The sequence below is a fragment of the Neofelis nebulosa genome, chromosome 3, assembly GCF_028018385.1.
Source record: "Neofelis nebulosa isolate mNeoNeb1 chromosome 3, mNeoNeb1.pri, whole genome shotgun sequence".
Lineage (NCBI taxonomy): Eukaryota > Metazoa > Chordata > Mammalia > Carnivora > Felidae > Neofelis > Neofelis nebulosa.
This window is the reverse complement of record NC_080784.1, coordinates 172,342,180-172,366,271: the sequence shown is the minus strand read 5'-3', so window position 1 is coordinate 172,366,271 and position 24,092 is coordinate 172,342,180. Positions and strand designations below refer to the sequence as shown.

The following is a 24,092-nucleotide window of genomic DNA, read 5'->3' as shown; positions in this document are numbered from 1 at the left end:
TGTCTTTCCATCTCTCTCCCCTTTTGTATTCTTTTTCTTCATTTTCTTCCCTTTTTGGTTCTTCCTTCACTTGAGAATTAGTATTTTCTTTAGGCAAGGCTTTCCTATCACCTTCCGTAACTTTATCATTTTTCGTTCATTCATTCAGTAACTATTTACTGAGCGGCTACTATGTGTCAGATACTTTCCAGTCATTAGACAACTGGAATGAACAAGATAGCCAACACTTCCTGTTCACAGGTAATTTACACACAGTGTCAGGAGATAAGAAATACACAAGTAAATCAAAAAGATAATCACAGGGAGTGAGTGATAAGTGCTGAGAAGGATGTAAAAGATGATGTGAAAGATAGTGACCATCACAACATATACATGTATCAAATCATCATGTTGTGTTTTTTAAACTTATACAGTGCCATATGTCAATCTCAGTAAAACTGGAAAAAAAAGATAGTGACCAGTCCAGAGGTGGTCAAACATAGCCCCTCTAAAGAAGTAGCATTTCAGCTGAAGGCTGTGGGCTGAGACATGAATGGGAAGCAAGAACCAGCCATGTGAAGACCTACAGAGCATTCAAGGCAGAGGAAGTTCAAGTAGAAAGCCTGGAGAGGAGCAACAGACTTGCTCTTTAAAAAGGATAAGCAGGGGCGCCTGGGTGGCGCAGTCGGTTAAGCGTCCGACTTCAGCCAGGTCACGATCTCGCGGTCCGTGAGTTCGAGCCCCGCGTCAGGCTCTGGGCTGATGGCTCGGAGCCTGGAGCCTGTTTCCGATTCTGTGTCTCCCTCTCTCTCTGCCCCTCCCCCGTTCATGCTCTGTCTCTCTCTGTCCCAAAAATAAATAAAAAACGTTGAAAAAAAAAATTTAAAAAAAAGGATAAGCAAAGTATCTGGTGTGGTCGAAGGGTAATGAGCAAGAATGAGTGTGGTAGGTGGGCAGCCCACAAGCCTGGCAGGATGCTGAACCTAGAATCATTACGGAGAAAAGTGTTTCCTTCACTGTATGAGTTTCTAGAAGAACATAAGGAACTTTGTATTAAAATTATACCATAAATTCATTTACAGTACTTAGAGACTCATTTCTAGTTTTAATGAAGGGTGGGGCATAGAATGAGCTATCTGCTTCACAGCTTTTCTGTAAATGATGCTGGTTTCATCTGGCACCAGACAGGGAACATTTGTAACATATGTAGATTCTTATCGCTATGGTAGATTAAAATACAAGTGCTGCATCTTTCTGCTTTACCCTCTGAGGGTTGAGCAGAACATTAGTAGAGATGGAAAACACCCCTTGACGCCGCTAATTAATAGCGTAAGCCATACAGTACAGGGGCAGATCCCACAGAGCAAATGTGGATACTTTCCTGAAATGTTTTTTTTTTGTTTTTTTAAATATAATTTATTGTCAAGTTGGCTAACATACAGTGTATACAGTGCGCTCTTGGTTTGGAGGGGTAGATTCCCATGACGTGTTTTTTTTTAATGCTCTTTAGTTTAGCTTTTATTGGAGGTAATTTTTCTTACTCTTCTTTTCTTTTCTTTTCTTTTCTTTTTTTTTTTTTTGAGAGGTAACTTGAGTAGACTAAAAAGAAAAAAGAAAGAAAGAAAAAAAAGAGGGACAAGCTGCAAATGATTACTGCATGTGTAATTTAGTGAACTCTACCTGTAATGGATGCCAGACAACCTTGATGGGGAACGAAAGCCTAATCCAGAAAGGCATGCCGCAAGTTTATTCCAGGGAATTGAAGCAATTGCATAAAAATGAGGAAAGGCTATGGCTTGCTCCTGAGCATGTCTCTGAAAATTTTGGAAGCATTTTCACACAATTGGTTGTTAGGTAGAAATCATTCAGCAAATATTTTGTGAGCTCCTACTATGGGCCAAGCAGGATTTTTTAGAACTGGGTCACAATGATAGTCAATGAAGTTTCATTATCAATACAGAATACATTTTATGCTCCCCATTCTTAACTTATCTTTCATTACAATTTCAAATCTTGCATAGATTTTTTTTTTGTTTTCATCATTTTGTTTTGTTTTTGTAAGTTAAAAAATCCCAGCAAACATCTAAGCAGGTAATGCCATATTTTTTTTCTACTAAAAAGGGGAAATTTTCTCTTAAATCCGAATGAGACCAACGTTTCCTTCAATCCAAGTCCTTGTTGATGGGTTTATCTCCTTAGCATATACTATCTTGTTTTCTATTCCCTGAAATATCCACTGACTTAAAATTGTACACCTATTTATTAATATGTTCTTTGGGTCAGAATAAGCAGCAATGAAGTAATTGGTGTCTAAATGCTTGAACGAATTTTTGACTGGTGTATACAATACAATTATATTCGCCCTTCCCCTGCTCTGCACCCCAACTGAAGTTACTGTGGGAAAAAGAAATGCAGTCCTTCGTTTTTCCTAGCATTTATTTGTTGACATGTTAAAGAAACTTCGGAATAATTTTGTAGAAATTTTTATATTCCACTATATTAATATTTTGAAAGTATCAACAACTAGCTTTTTTTGTTTATAGTTCGAGAATAAGTACTTATGTATTTTTTAGAATGCACGTGTGTATATTCGAACATAACACACATATTTTCCTGCTTATGGCTAATTCCCAACACTAATTTCTATCTGTAGCAGACAAGAACAAATATTTGGGTAACATTGCCTCTTCTGCATATATTTTCAGGTCTGTTTAATTAAGTAAGGTTCTAGACCCTTTAGACTTTTAGTACTACTTGTACAAAGATTTTGGAAGGGTAGTAAGATTTTGATTTCACAGTGGTCTATAATCAAGGCACAAATTTTACCTTAACAGCTGAGCTTTGAGAATACAAATATAAACGGTCCTAGTTTTTAGATGGAATCCTTCATTTTCCAGATGTTAAAAGGCATTCATCTTTTCATGGTGCACTTTGGAAGGCTGATTTCGTCTCGTCCTTTTGCATCTTGCTTCCTAAATGATTTTATTTAGTACCTGAAATCACTCATCATAGACCTTAGAAAAAATGATATAGTCTGCTGATTTCATGATATGTGTCTGCTTCAAGTACATCTTAGAGGTGTTTAAGGGAAGATCACAGGGAAGCAACTGCTATTCTGACTGTATTTTCTTTTCCTTTTCCTTAATTAGGAGCCTTGATTACAGTAGGAAGCTGAAAAATGTAAGTGTTTTCACTTCACTTTCAAAACATCTTTCCTTCTAATTTTTATGGTTCAGGTGTAAAATTTAGCTCATAAGTTCATTGCCTTCTGTACGCCTTGCTAGGAAGAGTCCTTAGAAAACAAGGATAGGTGTCTCTGATAGAATAATCAATCACTGTGATAGAAACAAAAATTATAGATGGGGGAGTTTTCTGTAATTAATAAGAACTCATTCCAGAAGTAAATAAATGAAAGCTTGCACTCTAATTGTTTCTTAAATACAAGATGATCTGTCTCAGCATTAATCTCAGTTCCTTTCTGTTTGTAGGCACAGATGGGATTATTAAATAAAGCAGCTGAACACACTTTTTTTAGGGAAAAGATCAGCATGATGTAAATAGTGTTGACTGTCATGGGCCTGTACTTTTTCTATTGTTTTTTAATTAATCTTTTCGGTTTTTATTAATACTTCCCCAAATCAACTTTTTGGAGTTGGATCTTATTTTCAAAGAGCAAGTACATTAGTGCTTTTTTTTTTTTTAATGGGAGAGGGTTAGAAGGGGTAAAGGGAGAGAGAGAGAGAAAGAGAAAGAGAAAGAGAAAGAGAAAGAGAGAGAGAGAGAATCTCAAGCAGGCTCCACACTCAGCACAGAACCCAAAACAGAGCTCAATCCTACAACCCTGGGATCATGACCTGAGCAGAAATCAAGAGTCAGACACTAAACCGACTGAACCACCCAGGTTTCCCAGTGCTTGTTTATTTTAACTTTAAATTAGGGGGGCGCCTGGGTGGCGCAGTCGGTTAAGCGTCCGACTTCAGCCAGGTCATGATCTCGCGGTCCGTGAGTTCGAGCCCCGCGTCAGGCTCTGGGCCGATGGCTCGGAGCCTGGAGCCTGTTTCCGATTCTGTGTCTCCCTCTCTCTTTGCCCCTCCCCCGTTCATGCTCTGTCTCTCTCTGTCCCAAAAATAAATAAAAAATGTTGAAAAAAAAAATTTAACTTTAAATTAGGAATCTAAGAAATGACCTTGTGTATATAAAATTTAAAAGTGGCTATGACCCCTCCTTTTTTTTTTTTTTTTTTTTTAATTTCCAGGGTGATATTATATTTGGTTGACATTTTCATTCTTGTCTTCTTTTTCCTCCTGTAAAACTAGGGCTATAGGCCATTTGTTCTCATGCATTTAAACAAATCGGAAAACCCATAATCTAAAACACAACACCGTTCTATCTTTCTCCTGTTACACCTTTCAAAATAGCCTCATATTCTTAGCCCACATTAGTTAGTTTATGGTCCTAGTTAATGTCCTGACATTTGGAATTGTCTGTTCTCTGGAAATTTATTCGTAAGCAATCAGTTTAACAAGACTTTCTGGAAGTTTTGAAGGATTCCTGAAGTGCAATTTTCCCACAGAGGTGGAAAACCGAATCACATCGTAGCATCAATACCCACAACCATATTTTGGGCCTGTTGCCATCTGGAACCATGTACACATATCACATTGTCCAAAGCATTTCCTGGTCTAGCAAGTGGAGGGAGGAGGTACCGTAAGTACTTCCCAGCCTGACTGAAGCAATAAGACCACATGTGAAAATAAAATAATAGCTTTTCCGTAAGCTTCAGATCCCAATAATTCAGTTTTAAGGAGCTCCTCTTCAGCCTTCTGGGTTTTCTGGAAAAATTGATGGAAAGAGCATTTGCTTTTGTGGACAGTTTCGTTGGAAAAACAGAAAAAAATTAACTTGGGACTGCAGCTTCAGACTCTTGAAACTTCTTGGACATTTGTAAGCACGCAAGCTTATTTAACTGGCAGTAATCTTGTCCAGGCTACAAATTCCCGTCTCAGATTAATAGGAATCTAACTATACCCCAAAGCTGGATATCTGAAAATCGTACTCTCTATTGGATTGCTTTCTTCTGATTTCAGTTAGATGGGTTGTGTTGCTCTTGTGTTGCGAACCACTAACTAACCTGGCTCACTCCTCTGAGGTTTTGCAGTTGATCTTAGCAGAACCTCTCTGCCCACAAATAGAAATCGTGAGCCTCTAAAAACACCTTCTCTCAAAAGGGATTGACATCCCGTTTCCTGCTCACCTGGGTAAAGGCTCCGGAGTTATAGAAAACTTGTACTTCCTAATTTTGAAACCTTTATTACATAAAAATAATTCTGGAGGATTTGTTTCTCCTTCTTGCCATCTGAGAGATCATTTTGTTACAACCAACCTTTTCCTAAAACTGGAGCTTTATTTTAACTACCGAATCATGTTTGTGTTGACTGATAGAGCGTTGGGTTCTTATTAAAATGATTTTACATTTGGGGCGCCTGGGTGGCGCAGTCGGTTAAGCGTCCGACTTCAGCCAGGTCACGATCTCGCAGTCCGTGAGTTCGAGCCCCGCGTCAGGCTCTGGGCCGATGGCTCAGAGCCTGGAGCCTGCTTCCGATTCTGTGTCTCCCTCTCTCTCTGCCCCTCCCCCATTCATGCTCTGTCTCTCTCTGTCCCAAAAATAAATAAAAAACGTTGAAAAAAAAAAATTTTTTAAAAAATAAAAAAAAAAAATAAAAAAAATAAAATGATTTTACATTTAATGGATACCTCATGGATGGTGGTTTTTATGAATTGGTGTTGCACATTCTCTCCTTCCTGCTTTCCTGTTAGTAGAGCATTACTGATTCCTTAGCTTAAAAAGTAATTCTCGAGGGAAAATTCTCTTGCCCTTGGGCATGGTTTTGTTTCACAGGTATTAGTTACCATTTACTGGCTGGGAAAAGCAGCAAACAGCTCTGCATCCTATAGCGGAACCACACTGAACCTGAAGGAGTTCGAAGGCTTGCTGGCTCAGATGAGAAAGGTAACTTGACTTTTCTTCTTTATCCCAAGAGGTTAAGATGAGAAGGGAAATCAACACATTTGCTCCTTTTTAAGATGATGGTTTGGTGTGGTGAAATTGCACAGTGATGTCTTGCACTCAAGGGAAGGACCGGTTGTCTTACCAATGAGTTCTCTGCCTTGTGTATCCCATGCCTACTTGAACTTTTTGTAGCCTTCAGAGAATGGAAGGTATGAGCTCTCCCCAACTTTAATTCCCAAAGAGCAAATTCAGTCTGCGAGTATGTGGCTTTGCATGCCAGAGAGCTCAGTGCTTGTTTTCTTGGGGGAGTAACGCCTGAGTTAAACAATACAGTATTATACGAAAATGAAGACTTGCTCTGCATTTGTCCTAAAGGTCATTTTGCTTACCCGTCAGGGCGTTGGTGTGGGTGAGAGGTAAGTCTGCCAAGTTCTTGCTGGGTGGGCATCCACTGGGCTCTGACAAATTAGAAACATTCTCTCCTGAGATGTGCATTTTATGGCCATTGTATTCGGATGACCTGGAAACTTGGAAAACATTTTTTACAATATTCAAAGCTTTATTTATTTATTTGATTATGGGAAAGACTGATCTAATGTAGGAATTTGTCAAAGAAACAGTGGGATGATTTATGTGTGCCTGCCTGTATGTTCCTTTTAAGGTTCAGCGATGTATGTGAACTCATCCAAAGTTCTAGGATATAGTATTACCTGTGAGCAGCCCCACCCAACCAGCCTAGTGACGTGGTGAGGCTCACTTGAGGCTCACTTGTGTCATCCATGGGTTTTGGATAAGGTCCGTATTGTAGCACAAATAGTTAAGGCCTTGCCCTTCCTCATTTCTCAAACATGCAAACTAACTGCACTAATGAGACCCCCTGAGAGACATTCGCACTTTGACAAACTTGCCCCCCCTCCTGTCCCCACCAAGACAGAGAGTGAGCAAGTGGCAAAGGGGCAGAGGGAGAGAGAGAAAGAATCTTACTGGTAGATGGGTCATCTTTCTTTTAGATTTTTAGAGAGAGAGCACAAGTGGGGGAGTGGGGCAGAAGGAGAGAAAGAGAGAGGAAGAGAGAGAGAATCTGAAGCAAGCTCCATACTCAGCATGGAGCCTGATGTGGGGCTCGATCCCACAACTCTGGGATCATGGCCTGAGCCAAAATCAAGAGTCAGATGCTCAACTGACTGAGCCACCCAGGCGCCCCGCGTCGTCTTTTTACAACTGTTTAAAAGCCCTGCCTCACAGTTCCTCTCTTTGCTGGATACTCTTGGAATCTGATTTATTTTTGTTATGGACATTTCTTACTAGCTCAGCTCCTCTATAATCTTCAACTCTCTTGGGGCGCCTGGGTGGCTCAGTTGGTTAAGCATCCGACTTCAGTTCAGGTCATGATCTCACAGTTCGTGGACTCGACCCCCATGTCAGGCTCTGTGCCGAAGCTCAGAGCCTGAGCCTGCTCCGGATTCTGTGTCTCTCTCTCTGCCCCCCACCCCCATTCATGCTCTGTCTCTCTCTCTCTCTCAAAAATAAATAAACATTAAAAAAAATTATAATCTTCAACTCTCCTAGCTTCCCTTTCTATTGAGACCATTCTCTATGTCAGCTGCCTTGAAATGACCTGTTGTTGTTAATAGCTGTTCCCTTTTTTTTAAAAAAAAATGTTTTTTACTTATTTTGAGAGCGAGAGAGAGAGTACGTGCACATGCATGCATGGGGGAGGGGTTGAGATGAGGGAGAAAGAGAATCCCAAGCGAGCTCCACACTGTCAGCTCAGATCCCAACATGGGGCTCAATCCCACGAACAATGAGATCATGACCTGAGCCTAAATTAAGAGCTGGACACTTAATCAGCCGAGCCACCAGGCGCCTCCACCTGTTCCCTTTTTTTAATGAATGTAGACAATATCACAGGACATGAGGGAATACTTGGTATCCCTGGACAAGGCATGACTTAATTAAAATGGCCTGCTGTGGTATTCCCATACCTCTAGGTAGAGAGTAATTGACCTGAACTTCACACCTGGAGGTGCTGGAGATATCTGTTTCTCTGGAATATATTTTATTTCATTTTATCTATTAAAACTGGGCTTATCTGAGAAATGCAGAAAACCCTAACAGCGGCTTAAATAAGCTAGAATTTTATTTCAAAGTCACATAAAAGAGGTCTGAATGTGAGTAGTGGGCAGGTGATCATCAGGTCGGGCACCCAGGGTCCTTGTTTTTACTCCAACATCCTCAACCCTTGGGTTCTCACCTTCTGGTCCAACATGACTGTACAAGCTGTAGCCATCTTATCCACATTGGGGTCCAGAGAAAGGAGGGATGAGGGGAAGAAGGGCCTATGCTTTCCCTTTAAACACACTTCTGCGAAGTCATACACGCACCTCTGCTCATATCCCATTGACCTAAACTCAGTCACACATCCATGCCTCACTGCAAAGAAAGACTTGAGAGAGGTAGACTGTACCGCAGCTAAAAACTGTGGATATTTTCAATGGAGAAGAAACGGAGAACAGATATTGAAGGGACAGCCAGGAACACTTCTGCACGGATGCAGGCTGAAATAAATTTGGAATTAAAATGTTTTCTTTCACAAAGGAGACTAGCCAGAAATTTTTTATATTCATTTTCCTAGGGTGAGAAATGTGTATAAAAATTATCAACTTGTAAAGTGACACATGTAGAGCCCTTAGCGTAAGCTTCTGGCACATAGTGGGTATTCATAGTAGATTGCTGTTGCTATATACTGAGAAAAGATCTCTGAAAGCATAGTGACGGTGGCCTGTCAGTGAGCCTGGATATGTCAGAGGGGGGTTTCCCAAAAGAGGGGACTCTGAAGTGGAGCAAAGGAGAAATATTGCAAGAACGTTGAGATTGAAGGAAGAACCACGGGGACTAAGGTGGCCTTAGAATCGTGGGGACGGGAGCTGGAAGGCAAACATTCCAGGTTCTTCCTCTCTACGGCTCTCTCTCTCTCCTTGAGATTTCCTCACATCGGGGAACATGGCCAACAGCGTCCACAGGGTTACCTACTTCTAGCTCCTTGTCCAGAAAGCAAGGGAATTCTTCCTCCTCGGCCCGGCTGCACAATTGCTAGGGCTTTACCCTGGCCCAGTGTGGGTCCTATTCCTGAACCAGGCTCTGTGACCAGGCCAACGGGTGCCGTGACTGACCTAAGAACCACTGCTTCAGGAGGTGAGGGGTGTCAAGTAGAGCAAGAGATGAAGAGCAGGGAATGTGATAGGCAGGAACGGACCTCTGCCAACATCCACTTCTCTTCCCTTACCCTGCCTTATTTTTTCACGATGCTACCGCCCAACTTTGTATTCATTTATCTGTTTATCTTTGGTCTCTTCCAGTAGACCATAAGGCCTGCGAGGACAGGATATTTATTAGCTTTGCAGAACGTTGTGTCCCCAGCATTAGGACTGTATCTGGCCCATGGAAGATGCTCCGTCAATATCTGAGGCGTAAATAGCTTCCCCGACCAGAGTGTGGTGGGTGCAGATGGGTCATCAGGTTGGAAAAGTAGAACCCCGAAACACTCCGGTATGGGAGTTAGCCACGTTATAAATCACAGAGAAGAAGAAAATGTTGAGTAGTAACACAGCGGCATCTGGAGTTTCTCGGATACTGTAAGTCACCCGGCAACCTTAGCTGGTTCTCATTATCTCTGACAAAGGGGGATAAGAAGAGGACAGATGAGTGAAACAATCCAAAAATACCAGAGATGTTGGTAGTTCACACCGCATTCATTAGCTCACGTTTACTAGAACAACTAGCAATTAGTGCACTGGACAGATTTGAGTCTTCTCTCCCATCCCTAAAGTGCTCTCTGTAGAAGACAAAATGCTGCTGGGCTCCTGGACAAAAACCATCGATGACATAACTAGACCCCACAAAAAAAGGAACTTAGACTGCGCTAGCCTTTGTGTTAGCTGATAGCTTTTGCTCTCCCCCAGAAGCTTAACTTCGCATGACTTGATGGACTCCAATAAAATTGTTCACCCAGCTAATGTCCACATCTTTATTTCTGGCAGAAGAACCAGCTTCTTGCTTCACCCTGAGGTTCCAAGGGACCAGGTTGGCCAAGGATGACCACGGGTGGCTTGTTTTTCACTTTACAAACTGGCCAAGCCTTTTAGCTTCCAGCTCTTGCTTGAGCCGCGATTTCATTCTTGGCTTTCTATGCAGTCATGAACAGAATGGCTTCTCTGTTTTTCTTTCCCATAACAAGCTGTGAGAAAGCAGCTGAAGCTCCAAGAGACATGTTGACTTTCTCTTTCTTTCTGTTCTCTTGTGGTTTGTAGGGTAGGGGGAAGAAGACATTTGGGCCTTTGGGGGAGCATTTCTGATTATTATTATTTCCTTGAAAATCCAGTTTGTAATGCTATGCCAAGCAGCTCGTAAAACTGTGTCCTTTCTAGATGTGACCAGTGGCCTAGCTCCAAGTGCGTGCCCTCCCTGATGAAAATTGCATCCAAGGCATCTAGTTATGGGGTATAAATGGAGAAGAAGAGTATCAGTGCATGTACAGATTGTGTCCTTAACTACATTCATAAGTTCTGTATGATTTGCATGTTGACATGCACATGCCCAAATGAATGCATGGTAGTAATTATAACCATAGCTAACACTCTTTGAGCACTTAGGCGTCAGGCATTTTTCGATTGCCCAGCAATCCTGTGAAATAGATGTTATTACTAGCTCCATTTAATAGATGAGAAAACTGAGACCAGGCAAGGTGAGATAACTTGCTTAAGGTCACACAAATGACGAGAGGTAGACCCGGGATTTAAACCCAGGCAGTCGAGATTCCAAGACCATGCCCCTACCTACCTCTGTTTTGCAGTGGTTATAGTTTGGTGATTTAGGCATAAATGGCATTTAGCAAAAGAGCATCATCCAGGTTAGCATCGTTCACAGAGTAAGAACCTAGTGAAGGTCCAGTGGTTGAAGAGATGATGCTGGTAATGGCAACTATAATAACACCCAAGTTGATGGGACGTTGTCAGGTTTTACTACTTGGGATTTGGAGACGGAATCCTGCGTTGGAATCACAGTTTTGCTGCTTACTATGTGACCTCAGTTAAGTTATGTAACCTTTCTGGTTCTTATTTTTCTCTTCTATAAAATGAGGACGAGACTAACCACATCACTGTAGGGTTGTGAGGATTAAATACATGTACAAAAAAGCATCACGCATGGCCCTAGACACAGTAAGGATTCAGTAAAAGCGACCTTCATTTTTTCAGACATTTGGCCCAAATCTCAGTGAACAAATAACCCAAGATTATTATTTGCATTTCCCAAGAAATTAAATACAAAACCATATCCAGTTTAGATCTATGCTTTTCAATTAGTTATGACTTCTTTCTTTTGCAGCTAGTCGGGCCTGGCTTTTGTTCAAGTCCCCGTTAACTTTTGACCTACAAATAAACTACCTTAATTTCCATAACTGGAATTTCTGCCTTCCTCTGGAGGGTCAAATGGGCCACCCTCACCCAGGCCACCGGACAACCTATTCTTGGGGGGCAGTAATCAGGTCCTAGGTGTGGAGACTGCAGAGTGCTCCTGTTGGTCCTGCCCTCCTCTCTCCCACTCCTCCCTTCCCTCCAGGCAAAACCCGTGTGTGCCTTGTGAATTACAGCCTCCCTGTCCCCTCAGCACGCCTCCCGCGGGGGAGTGTGTCAGAGGGGCTGGATAGAACTGACAAAAGCAGCTGGCAAAGGCACTTCCTACAAAGGCATTGGCTCCAGTGGGCATATTAGTCAGCTCAGACAGCTTCCAAAATTGCTAACATGGAGAGAATATTTGTTTATTTTTCCTTTCTGCTGGGAATGTGGAAGGGACCTTCCTGATCATCCCAGGACATCCACAGTGTGACATTCCAGTCCTTGCAGATGAGAACATGCCCCTCTGCCAGCATCATCCACAGCCCTCATTTTAAGCGACAGTCTGGAGGAGATTAAATTGAGGTTTATCTTTGAGTGACCGGAGTTATTTTTGTTTTCGTCAGCCTGGACTATTGTAATTAATGCGAAGACAGTGGCGGGAACAAGGCTTTTATTATAATACAAGGGTGAGGATGGCTTTGACTGACCTTTCTTCTGCTGGGGTTTCAGTGTTTTAGTATGTGCTGCTTGCGCTGGAAAGAATTTATAATCACAGGCTGTCAAAGACGGCCATTGTTCTCACTGCTCTGAACATGTGGGTCAGCCACAAGTGCTTTCTGCTCCCCCAGCGCCAGGAGCTGGCCGAGAGCGAAAGCATGCCTGGATTCTTCTGAGGCATCAGGAAAAGCATTTTGCATATTTTTCATTGCTTTTTTTTTTTTTTTTTTTTTTTTAAACTTTCTGCCTCAGAAAGACAGCTCCTTTTCAGAGCAGGAATTTCCCTTCAAGGTAGCAGGAGATGGAAGCATGCTGCTCCAGGACTTTACGGAACTGATTCTGCTGCAAAAAACAAATGCCGTGTGCATTTGCCAGATAGCGTAAACAGGAGCAGTTGCGTGGCTACGCCGGGGGCTCGGTCCCAGACCGGGCATGCGGTTATGGATTCCGAAAGACGGGTCAAGGTTAAGGTTTCTGTTTTTTATTTTTGCTTTTGTCTGTCACTGTATCCTTGTGAATCCGAACGTAATGATCTTTTACTCTTAATTCCTTTGATTTTTTGTTTTTTTTTAAACGTGGTGGGGTAGGAGCTACTTGGATTTTTGTTTTTATTTATTTATATTTTGAAAGGCGCACGATTTTCTGATCGGGACAGTGGCAGCAGGGAAGGTCCCGGAACGAAATGTTGGCTTGTAGATGATAATCCGTGCCATGGTTTTTCCACGCTGACACTACATGAGGGATCTTTGGAAGATCACTGGAGACAGATTTTCCTGGCGTTGTAGGCTCTCCCTCTGTTGCCGAAGTGTCTATAATCCTTTCGTTTTATTTTTGGACAGGAGACGGATGACATTGAGAGTCCTAAACGTAGTATCCGAGACAGTGGCTACATAGACTGCTGGGATTCTGAGCGCAGTGACTCCCTCTCCCCCCCTCGCCACGGCAGAGATGATTCCTTCGACAGCCTAGATTCCTTTGGCTCCCGTTCACGGCAGACACCTTCACCAGATGTAGTCCTCAGGGGAAGCAGCGATGGTAGGTCGCAGCCTTCATACGCTGCCCATCTTTAAATTTTTTTTTTTAACGTTTTTATTTATTTTTGAGACAGAGAGAGACACAGCATTAATGGGGGAGTGTCAGAGAGAGAGGGAGACACAGAATCGGAAGCAGGCTCCAGGCTCTGAGCCATCAGCCCAGAGCCTGACGCGGGGCTTGAACCCGCGGACTGCGAGATCGTGACCTGAGCCGAAGTCGGACACTTAACCGACTGAGCCACCCAGGCGCCCCACGCTGCCCATCTTTAAACTAAACATTAACAAGAGCCGCCTTGTCCCCGGTGGAGGGGAGGCAGGCTCCGTATCCACCTTGCTGGAACCTGGTAACTCTAAACAGGGAGAAGAAAACGTGTTTTCGTGTCGGTTTTCGTGGTCCTTAGAATTTGGGTTGGCTTTGCCAGCAGTCTGAACGTTGCCTCAGTGAGCATATCTTCTAGCGGAAAATACGTTACATCATTCCTCCCCTTGGTCTCCGTGAATCAAGACGCTGTGCAGGACATTAGCTCATAAAGTGTGCCGAAGGTTTATGTGCTCTGGGTATGAGGCAGGGAAATGTTTGCGCACCACATTGTATACGTGAAAATGAATCAACTTCCAGCAAACTGGAAATGCACTATACACACATAGGAAAGTTCTGAAGCTCAGGAAACTTTAATTGGCGGGGTTTTGGCAATCTGTTCCATGCCTGTGATACCTGACCGTTGACTGGAACCACGCGGGTGGCCCTTAATGTACACAACCCAGACTGCCTGCTTGCTCTGAGTCTGGGTTTGATTTAAATCCCATGGATTTTATATCACCTGCAAGGAATGATCATTTCTCGTTGGAGAAATGTGTGGTCGTGCAACCTGATGTGAATTTAATGCCTATTTTCCAGAAGCTGTTTACGTTCTTTATCTTGCACCTTTGTACTTTTAGGAAGGGAAGATGGCTTACTTCTGCATGTATAAACTTGCAGAAAGACGCTAAGGCTGGTGGGGAATTTTTAATTTGTTTCTGAGTTTTTTAATGTGGTGCTTGATTGTTGCTAATGTTTCTAGAGACTTAAGGCTTCTCTCTGAGATAAAAATTCTCTTTTATGGCTAAATGACCCCTTTCAGCTATAACATTCTATCTAAAGTACTTGAGTGTTTAATGTGCCTAGGTCCTGAGTTAACTGCTAGACAGCTAGTATCTCATTTAGTCCTTAGTGCAGATTATGAGAAACATAGTTTCTCACTTAGCCCTCCCACAAGCCTGAGAGACATTTCTTATTTGTATTTTACAGATGAACCTTAGAGAGGTTAAGTAATTGCCCTTGCGTTGTTAAGTGACAAATGTCAGTGTTATTAAGTGGTGTAACAATGTTTGCCTTAAGAAGCGTGAGTCCAAAACTTACACTCTTAAACTGAATTTGCGCACACTTCTGTTTACCTAATAAATTTTTTAAATTCTAGAATGACTGAACTAATGTTTTTGTGTAGTACTTAAGCTTTCCAACAAATAGATGGACCAAGGGGCCACATAGTCTTTGACTCCAAAAGAATCCCATGGTGCATTGTGAGCTGCTTGGGAAACATTTCTAAAATTGTATACAACATCTTAAGTACCACACCCACAGTATTAGAAGTTACAGCACCAAGGGCAGGACTGAATTGAGGTTTCAGCCCCACCAAAAGGTGGGGATTTACTTTCACAAAACCTATCGAAACCAAACTATCTCATATTATTTTGATTGTTTTTTAAAAAAATTATTATTTTATTCATCTTGGTGTTCTGGAAGTGGCAACACAGATCCTTTATTCTGTCACCAGCTTTGAGGGTTCAGAGTTTATAACGAGCCACATCTTGAAGAGATTTGAGATGCTAATTACTAATATTGCACTAATATGTGCTTGGGCACAATTTAGCTTGCAACAATTAAGATTGATAAGCTAAGGTCTTTTTTTTTTTAATTTTTTTTAACATTTATTTATTTTTGACAGAAAGAGAGCGTGGACAGGAGAGGGGCAGAGAGAGAGGGAGACACAAAATTGGAAACAGGCTCCAGGCTCTAAGCTGTCAGCACAGAGCCCGACATGGGCCTGAACCCACAAGCAGTGAGATCATGACCTGAGCCGAAGTCGGTGTTCAACTGATTGAGCCACCCAGATGCCCCTAAGCTAGGGTCTTTTTATAAATATTTTTTCCATGTAAAGAAAAATATGAAATTGATCTTCACAAAACACCATCCATAAAAGAGCACCTAATATACAGATTTCACCAAATAGCCCGACGCCTTCAGGCTTATGTTCTTGTAAACTGATCAAGACCTAGTGAGGTTTTTAAAAAACAAATTAAAAAAAAAAACATTTTTATCTGCCTTAGAAAATGTAGTATAATTTTATTCAAATAGGTGTTGTCTTTATTAGATTTTATGGGTTTTTTTTATGTTTATTTATTTTTGAGAGAGAGAGAGACAGAGTGTGACAGGGGAGGGGCAGAGAGAGAGGGAGACACAGAATCTGAAGCAGGCTCCGGGCTCTGAGCTGTCAGCACAGAGACGGACACGGGGATGGAACCCACAAACTGTGAGATCATGACCTGAGCCAAAGTTGGGCACTTAGCCAACTGAGCCACTCAGGCACCCCGATTTTATGGTATTTTTTAAACGACACTTACCAAGAAGATTGCTAGTCCTAATAAACACCTTTGGATTTAGAAAAACATTTTTAAGTCTTGGAATTTTATTTCCTAAGCACTCACAATCAATTAGGGAAAGTCTTAGCATAAAATTCTCTGGCTCTATATTGGGGCAATATTTTATTGTTATTGAGGCCCACTGCCCCATTCGGTGGGGACAGTCAGGAGCCACTAACAGATGCCATGATTCCATGGGTTGCTCATGAGAGCTACCTGGTTGGGATGCTGTGGTCTCCAGGGTCCGTTCAGCCAATCTGTCTTGCTAAATAGGTGCCAGTTCCTCCCTTACCTCCACTAGCATTCCTCCTGAAGCCATAGAATGGACTTCGCTGAAGAGGAAATACAACAATTCACGTGCTTTTAAAATTAAGGGCATAGTTTATAAATATGATGTATTTTGTTAAATGAATACTCTTTTATAGAAAAGATGAGTTGAGGGTGCCTGGATGGCTCAGCCAGTTAAGTGTCCCACTCTTGATCTCAGCTCAGGTCATGATCTCACAGTTTTGTGAGTTTGAGCCCCACATCAGGCTCTGTGTTGACAGTTGCAGAGCCTGCTTGGGATTCTCTCTCTCTCCCTCTCTCTCTGTCCCTCCCCCCACCTCTCTCCCTCTGAAAATAAATTTTAATAAAGAGAAAGAAAGAAAAGATGAGTCGAGAGAGAGAAACAAGGAATGAGAGAAATTAGACGAAGACGAGAAAGGCACAGGTTGGGGGTGTACATGGCAAAGATAAGGGAAAAAAGAAAGACCCCCTAGTTCCTGGAAGGGAGAGAAATGTAGCCCCATGGAAAGGAAGGACCATACTTTGATAAAGTCATGCCATTGTCATCATGTGCTGTGTTGCCATTTCCTAACTTTGGGAATAAATAGAGGAGCCACCCTAGTATATTTCTACGTTTTCAGGATGAATTCAAAATCTTTTGAACTCCTGGCCTTACATTAACTGAGCGTATACCTTACTAGGTGCTTTGTGCCATCTCATTTAATCCTCACAACCACTGTGAGAGCTGTGTTATCATCTCCATGTTCCCAGTGAGGACCCTGAGGGACAGAGGGTTTACGTTTTGCAGAGAAATTAGACCCTTGTCCAGAAAACTACACTTCTTTCAACTGGGTCGCTCACTCTGCCTCAGGGCATCTGCACATTAACTTTCCTTGAACTGTCCATTGAAGACAGTTATTGGAGGGTAATTGTGGGAAGGAAAAGGGTGATCTGTATATGTGTTAAGCAACCGATTTGAGGCTTTCACTAAGATTGTTACAGATAATACGTTTTTATAGATACTGGACACAAATAAGGTTTGTAGATTATAGGATTTTAGAAGTGAGAAAACTGAGACGGCTCCAATTTATTGGAGCCTTCATCGTTGACCTAAGAATCATTTTCTTTCATTTATTTATTCACCGAAGTACAGCGCTACCTCTAGTCAGGATGCTTTAAGCAAAGGACATTTCTCCAAGAGACGTGGCTCACAGAGGGAGGGACTTTGGGCTGGAATCTAGAGAATGGAAATTGGGAGTCCTGAGCTATTACTTACCAGCCACAAAGAAGGGGCTCTATCTGCCTTTCTGAGCCTCTGTTTCCACCTCTATAAAATGGGGATAATGTCAAAGCAGGAAACAAGTCCAAGAGTTTGGCAAGGCAAGGTAGTGTTAGTGTTTGTTCATAAAGCATTTCACAGGGGCCTCTAAATGTTACTGAGACAGACAGATATACTTGATGGAAGACTTGGGTGGGAAGGTGCTGTTATGAATCAAAAACCAGCAAGTACTGAAATGGTCAAAACTCCCTTCAGAAGGGAGGCTGAAAAACCAAGTTACATGAATAATTCATAACCTGCATATTTCATCTGCAACAATGAACAACTTGTTTATGGTCAATGCTTTTAACTTTTAAAGTCTTTTAAAAGCCATGAAATCATTTAATCTCCAGGGCAAATCATTTCATTCCTATTTTTACAGAGAAGGACAGGCAAGTGTTAGAACCAGCCTAGGAGCCCGCAGCTCATTAGTGACAGATCCAGAATTCTTAGGGCAGAAAGAGTGGCCAACACTCATCAAGCACTGACTCTGTACCAAATACTCTACCAACAGTTTACAAGTACCTGATCCGCACCCCCCCCCCCACCCCCAAAGCCCTCTGAAGTAGGTGGCATTATTATCCTCACTTTGCAGATTGGGGAAACGGAGGCTTCAAGAGGTGATGTCATAACTGCAGAGTCTCAGAGCTAGGGAGTGGCAGAGCTGAAAACAAAGTGGCTCTGGCCAATGACCCTGCATCCTGCCACATCTCTTGACTCAGTTGAAGGCTCTTTTCACAAATGTAAAAAAAGTAAATGTTATTTGCTCTCAGCGGAGCTGAATAACCTATTCACGGTGCTGCCCTTGATTAAGAGTTCCCAACGAACTTTTTCACACGGCAGCTACCTGTAAGGGTAGTGTTTGTTTCAACGACAGCGTCACTCTGTCAGGTCTTACCCATCTAGTGAGACTGAGACTCAGGAACACAAGGATACGATAAAATTATTGGGCTCTTGCCCCCAGAACACCGATTCGGCAACGTTGAATTCTTTTGTGTTGTCGGAAACAGTCTTTAACCCAAACCAGTTTGTTTATTCATCAGGTCTTCTGAGGATGCCCACTTGGGTGCAAAGACGCTGTGATAAGTGCTGTGAATGATGTAAAGCCCTTGTTCTCGAAATAGCAGGTCAGAAGTGTAACATGCCCAAAGAAAAGACTAGATTGGGCCATGGGCTTCACAGGAAGAAAAGACTGCCTCCAGCCATGGGTACCAGAAAGGGCTCTGCTCTAGAGGAATATGCATTTATTATAACTCAGACCACTTCCTGGAAGGCAGACCTTGGTGTCATCTCAATCTGCCACTTTTCTGAATTCCTATTGTTTGTGTATGTCTTTGCTCTTTGATTATCGCTAATACCCTCCAGGTGTTTCATAGATTGGCTAAAGGTACCTCAAAGACAAAATGTCGTTTTATGACATTTCCTTTATAAACAGAGTCCTTTATAATTCTTATTTGTGTGACTGTCTCCCGTGGTGCAAGACGTGCAACAACAGGTGCTCAGTAAAAACTCCGTTGGTTAATTTATGGCTTTTCTTTTGAGAAAAGACATTTTGCAGAATCCTAGCAGGCTCTAGTTCCGCTGCAAATGTGTTGTGAATCATGATTCTCAGATACCATTAGGTTTATCTCTATTTTTCCAATTTGATCCCCGCCCCCCATTTGAGTTCAGAGCTTTTCCCAGAATAGGCTAATTTAGACAGATACTTTAGATTTGTTAAGTGAATAACTGAAGGACGGAGTCCCCAGAACCCAGCGATCTAACGGCATCCCTAATACTCCACGCTTGCCGCTGGGAACTTTTCTGCGAGCCCAGCACGCCTTCTCAGCGCCTGTCTTCTCTTCCGCAGGGAGAGGAAGTGACTCTGAATCCGACTTGCCGCATCGGAAGCTGCCGGATGTGAAGAAGGATGACATGTCCGCGAGGCGGACTTCCCACGGTGAGCCGAAATCAGCAGTGCCTTTTAACCAGTACCTCCCGAACAAAAGCAATCAGACGGCCTACGTCCCCGCTCCTCTGCGAAAGAAGAAGGCAGAGCGAGAGGAATACCGGAAGAGCTGGAGTACCGCCACCTCGCCCCTGGGTGGGGACAGGCCCTTCAGGTAAGGCCCGAGCCACGCCGCTCCCGTCCTGGCTTGAGCCCTAGCACTGAGGGAACCACAGCTCCCACGCACAAACGAGCTCAAATGACCCTTTCAGAGCTCTGATGTAAGACTACAAAGGGAGGCGGGCAGGACAGACCTTTCTTTGGAGAGAGATTGCCATGATCGAGTGTAAGCTTCGTGAAGGCACCTGGGCCAGTGCCTGGCACACAGTAGGTATTCGACAAATCCTTGTCCAAAGAGCAGATTTTTGAAACCAGTTCTGTTGACAGACGTTGAGTGTGAGTCTGTCATCCATGCCCTTCTGTGGAGACTGCCCGACTCCCACTCTTGTTAAATTAGGTACAGAAAGCCAGGTCTTCGTGCAAAAAAAGGCTTTTTCTTAAATCTAGATACATGGTTGTCTGGATACAAGCTCAAGTAGGTAAGGAATGCGTGGAACGTGTTTCAGAATCACATGTAGAAACTCAACAAACGGGCGGTACATTGAACCACTCATCTCTTCTGAGAAGTAGCGGTGATTTCCCCTACACTCTGCTTATGTTTTTCTCTTTGTTCAGCAAGTATTTATTGAGCATCTAATATATGCCAGGTGCTGCCTTTCAGGCACTGGGGACTCAGTAATCAATAAAATAGAGTCTCTGCCTTCAAGAACCTTATAGTCCAATACAAGAAACCTAGAGTCTAGTCTACTCTTTTGAGGAAAACCATCCCGATCATTGCACGCTTATTTCTCATAATCTACCTGCATTATCCACAATTTCCACTGAGTAAACATTTTATTAAAAGTTTTAATTATTGGATAAAACGTGAATTTCCTCTTTCCAGCAGAAAGGGTGTTTTTTTTTTTTGCCTTTCAATACCAGTATTGAAATAACTCTTAATAATGTTGAGGTTATGATGCATTGGACTTATTAACAAATTAATGGCTGCAGTTCACTTTCTTCACATCACCAGGACCATGTTGCATACCGTGACTTTTTTTTTCTTTTTAATGAAAAGTAATGTCAGAATGTCCAGGAGAGGACATATGGTCTGCTCCCCAGCCCGGGCTGGTAGTTTGGTAAACCATATTGTCCAACTCACTAGCTATCCTGAGACAATAGAGGAAGAGGGAAGTGAAGTGGGGTCTCCCTGTGAAGAGGACCCAGTCGGCCAAATGGATCCTAGTGGGAAGCCTTCTGATGGTGGTTTAGAGTTACCCACTGGCGGTGGCAAGGAGCAGCCTCCCCACGAGGGGTCTGTGATGACACCAGCTCCCAAGTCGGAAGACAAAGATGCTGTTGAAATGCAAAAGCGCAGGAGGCTAGAGCAAGCTGGAATCAAGGTCATGCCGGCAGCACAGCGCTTTGCCAGGTTAGCTGTGCAGGCCGAAGCCTGGCCTGGCTGGCTCTGTGCATGCCTGGGGTTTGGAATCTGTCTGGCTTGGAGCTTCCGTCTTGTTTCCCACTTCCCGCTTTTCCCTTTGCAGCTCTCTTTCCTACGGGAGCAAATAGAAGTAGCTGCTAGTCTTCACCTCAGGACATGCCTCTGCCAAGAACTTGGCTGTTTTCAATAGAGGAGAGGAATGAGCTTCTCGCTGCTTGACGAGACCTTGTCCTAGTCTTGTGGTCAGTCACTTGTGGGGGCAGGATTTACCCAGCAATAACATCTTCTTTTTCAGTTGTTTGCAGCTTGTTAATTTTCACGCTACTCCTAAATGGCTCTTATCTTACTTTACACATCACTGGAAAATGGTTCCTTTGAAATGGGGAGCCATCTCTTTAGAAAGAGTAGTTGGCTTACAAAAATCTACTTCACTTGCTTTGTCCCAAGGGAGTAGTAAGATTGTGCTTATTTGACTCCCTTTCTGAAGCCTGTTGATTTCAAAAACAAAGAAGAGAGTAATTCCTTCTCTTAATCGTAACAAAGGCACCAGTATACAGCCCTGATGACTTCATATTACATGTGTGATGGAAACCTTCAGCAGCCGAAGTCACAGAAAACGATAGTTCTACAGTTTTACGTAGTGTTTTGAGAAGCTGGTTAATTTTTCTCATATAGTAACCACAAAGATCCTAACAAATTATAATGAGACCAAAATCTAGTTGACAAATTAAAATCCATAACAATGTGACAATTGAAATTCCTTTGCCACTTGCTGTTCCATTTAATCAGAAGAGGTAGGTGACATACCCATTTTCAAGAAGAGTAAACTGAGGATCAGTGATAGTAAGTGACTTGCTGGTCTGAGAGCCAGTTACCGTTGACCTGGTGGCCAGACTCAGGTGTTCTGACTACAGTGCCACATCTGCCTCTCATACATTTAACAGAACATTTGCCATGTCTCTGTACAATTCTAATTGTAGTTAGTGCCACATGGTCTCGTTCTCAAACTGAAAGTTCCGGCATTGACTTACACAAATTTAATCCTAAGAGTAGCTTTGTATTGATAAAAAACCAAGGATATACGTCTTCCCTGTCTGTGGTATCCCACAGATAAGTATATCTGTCCTAAACATATATGGGCTTCTCGAAAACCCTACCATAAAATTGTGCTTGCATTACAAGGAGCTCTCTGGGTTTCTGAAATCAGGAAAAGTAATGTCATAGAATCTTAAAAAACAAAATCAAATCCAGATATCCTATACATTTTGGAACAAAGACCTTGTCAGATATATATTTTTTCAACATTTGAGCATCTACTTATATCAGAGAACAAACTAGATATTGAGAATACAAAAATGAAGAGTATCCCCTTACCATGTATCATTTTCTGACTTCCTGCTTCTGTCTTCAAATCTAGGGCCCAGTGGGAGTAGGAGTATAGGTAAGAGTATGAATTTACAAAAAAAAAAAAATCTTGATATCCTTGACATACATTCCTTCATTTTTATCACACCTGTGATGTCTTTAAGCTAAAATTTACCAAAGATGCCATGATCTTTATTTTTTTCTATTTTATTATCATTGTCAAAAATTACTACTCTGCCTGGTTAAAACAAATCTCACTTTTAAAAATGGATTTTTCTATAATTACCAATCTAGTTGAATGTTATGTATATTGGCTACTCGGGTTTCTTCTTCCATAAATTGTCTCATATCCTTTGCCATTTTTTTTCATTTAAAAGAATTTCATGTTATTGTGGTAAGAAGACAGCATGAGATCTCCCCTCTGAACAAATCTAACTGTACAATATAGTTTTGTTAACTATAGGCACAATGTTATACACTAGTATCTTTAGAATTTATTCATCCTGCCTAACTGAAACTTTATGCCCATTGATTAGCAACTCCCCATTTCCCCCTCCCCCAGCCCCTGGCAACCACCATTTGACTCTTTGATACTATGTATTTGATTCTTAGATATTTCATGTAAGTGGAATCATGCAGTTTTTTTCCTTCTGTGACTAGCTTATTTCACTTAGCCTAATGTCCTCAAGGTTCATCCATATTCTCATATATTGCAGAATTCTCTCCTTTTTAAAGGCCGAATGAAACCCATGGGGGAGGGGAAGGAAAAAAAAAAAAAAGAGAGGTTAGAGTGGGAGAGAGCCAAAGCATAAGAGACTGTTAAAAACTGAGAACAAACTGAGGGTTGATGGGGGGTGGGAGGGAGGGCAGGGTGGGTGATGGGTATTGAGGAGGGCACCTTTTGGGATGAGCACTGGGTGTTGTATGGAAACCAATTTGACAGTAAATTTCATATATTAAAAAATAAAAAATAAAAAAAAAAAAAAAAAAAAAAAAAAAAGAATGTTGAAATAATGGACCCACAGTCACATAACTAGTAAACAGAGGAGCTAAAATTCAAAACCAAAAAAAAAAAAAAAAAAAAAAAAAAAGGCCGAATGATATTCCATTATATGTAAACAGCACATGTTTTTATCCATTCATCCATTAGTGGACATTTACATTGTTTCCACATCTTGACTATTGTGAATAGTGGGGCAATGAACATGGGAGTGCTGCTATCTCTTCAGGATCCTGATTTCAATTCTTTTGGATAAATAGCCAAAAGTGGGGCCACTGGATCTTGTAGTGGTTCTGTTATTTATTTATTTATTTATTTATTTATTTATTTATTTATTTAGAGAAAGAACATGCATGCAAATGGGGGAGGGGCAGAGAGAGAGAGAGGGAGAGAGAGAATCCCAACCGGGCTCTGCACTGTCAGCATGGAGCCCGACGCAGGGCTTAAACTCACAAATCATAAGATAATTACCTGAGCCAAAATCAAGAGTCAGACACTTACCCAACTGAGCCACCCAGGTGCCCTAAGGTAGTTGTATTTTTAATTTTTCAAGGAACCTCTAATCATTTTTAGAGTATCCAAAAGAACCACAAGAGATGAGTGGGGAGCTACACTGAGCTAACTCAGGACACCCAGGAATCATGGTGATGTAGAGAAAAGAAGAGATTGGGCCACTTCCGTAACTGCGAGGTTTATTTTGTAATGAAATACTGACATCTTTTATGACGGTCCCCATTCTGTGCACAAACCTAGAATCATGGTTAGTTTACAAATGTAAGTCTGATGGATGAATATTACATTTATGTGCTAATTTTTGCTGTCAACCACGTTTCCTGTTATCTGGCTTAATTTTTTAC

General features: G+C 42.1%; 1 protein-coding gene across 13 annotated transcripts in view; it reads left to right on the top strand.

The window, feature by feature from the left end:
* The window catches only part of LIMCH1 (LIM and calponin homology domains 1), a 330,554-nt gene that overhangs the window by 224,744 nt on the left and 81,718 nt on the right, over window positions 1-24,092 (top strand). For 7 of the 13 annotated variants that reach the window (XM_058722745.1, XM_058722746.1, XM_058722744.1 and 4 more), the window contains exons 5-8: window positions 3,129-3,159; window positions 5,879-5,989; window positions 12,942-13,137; window positions 19,250-19,502. In XM_058722745.1, the coding sequence (XP_058578728.1) occupies window positions 3,129-3,159; window positions 5,879-5,989; window positions 12,942-13,137; window positions 19,250-19,502 (591 nt within the window). Of the gene's footprint in view, window positions 1-3,128; window positions 3,160-5,878; window positions 5,990-12,358; window positions 12,567-12,941; window positions 13,138-19,249; window positions 19,503-20,591; window positions 20,859-24,092 lie in introns of those variants that run through there. The other 6 variants (XM_058722755.1, XM_058722754.1, XM_058722753.1 and 3 more) reach the window with 3 other exon arrangements.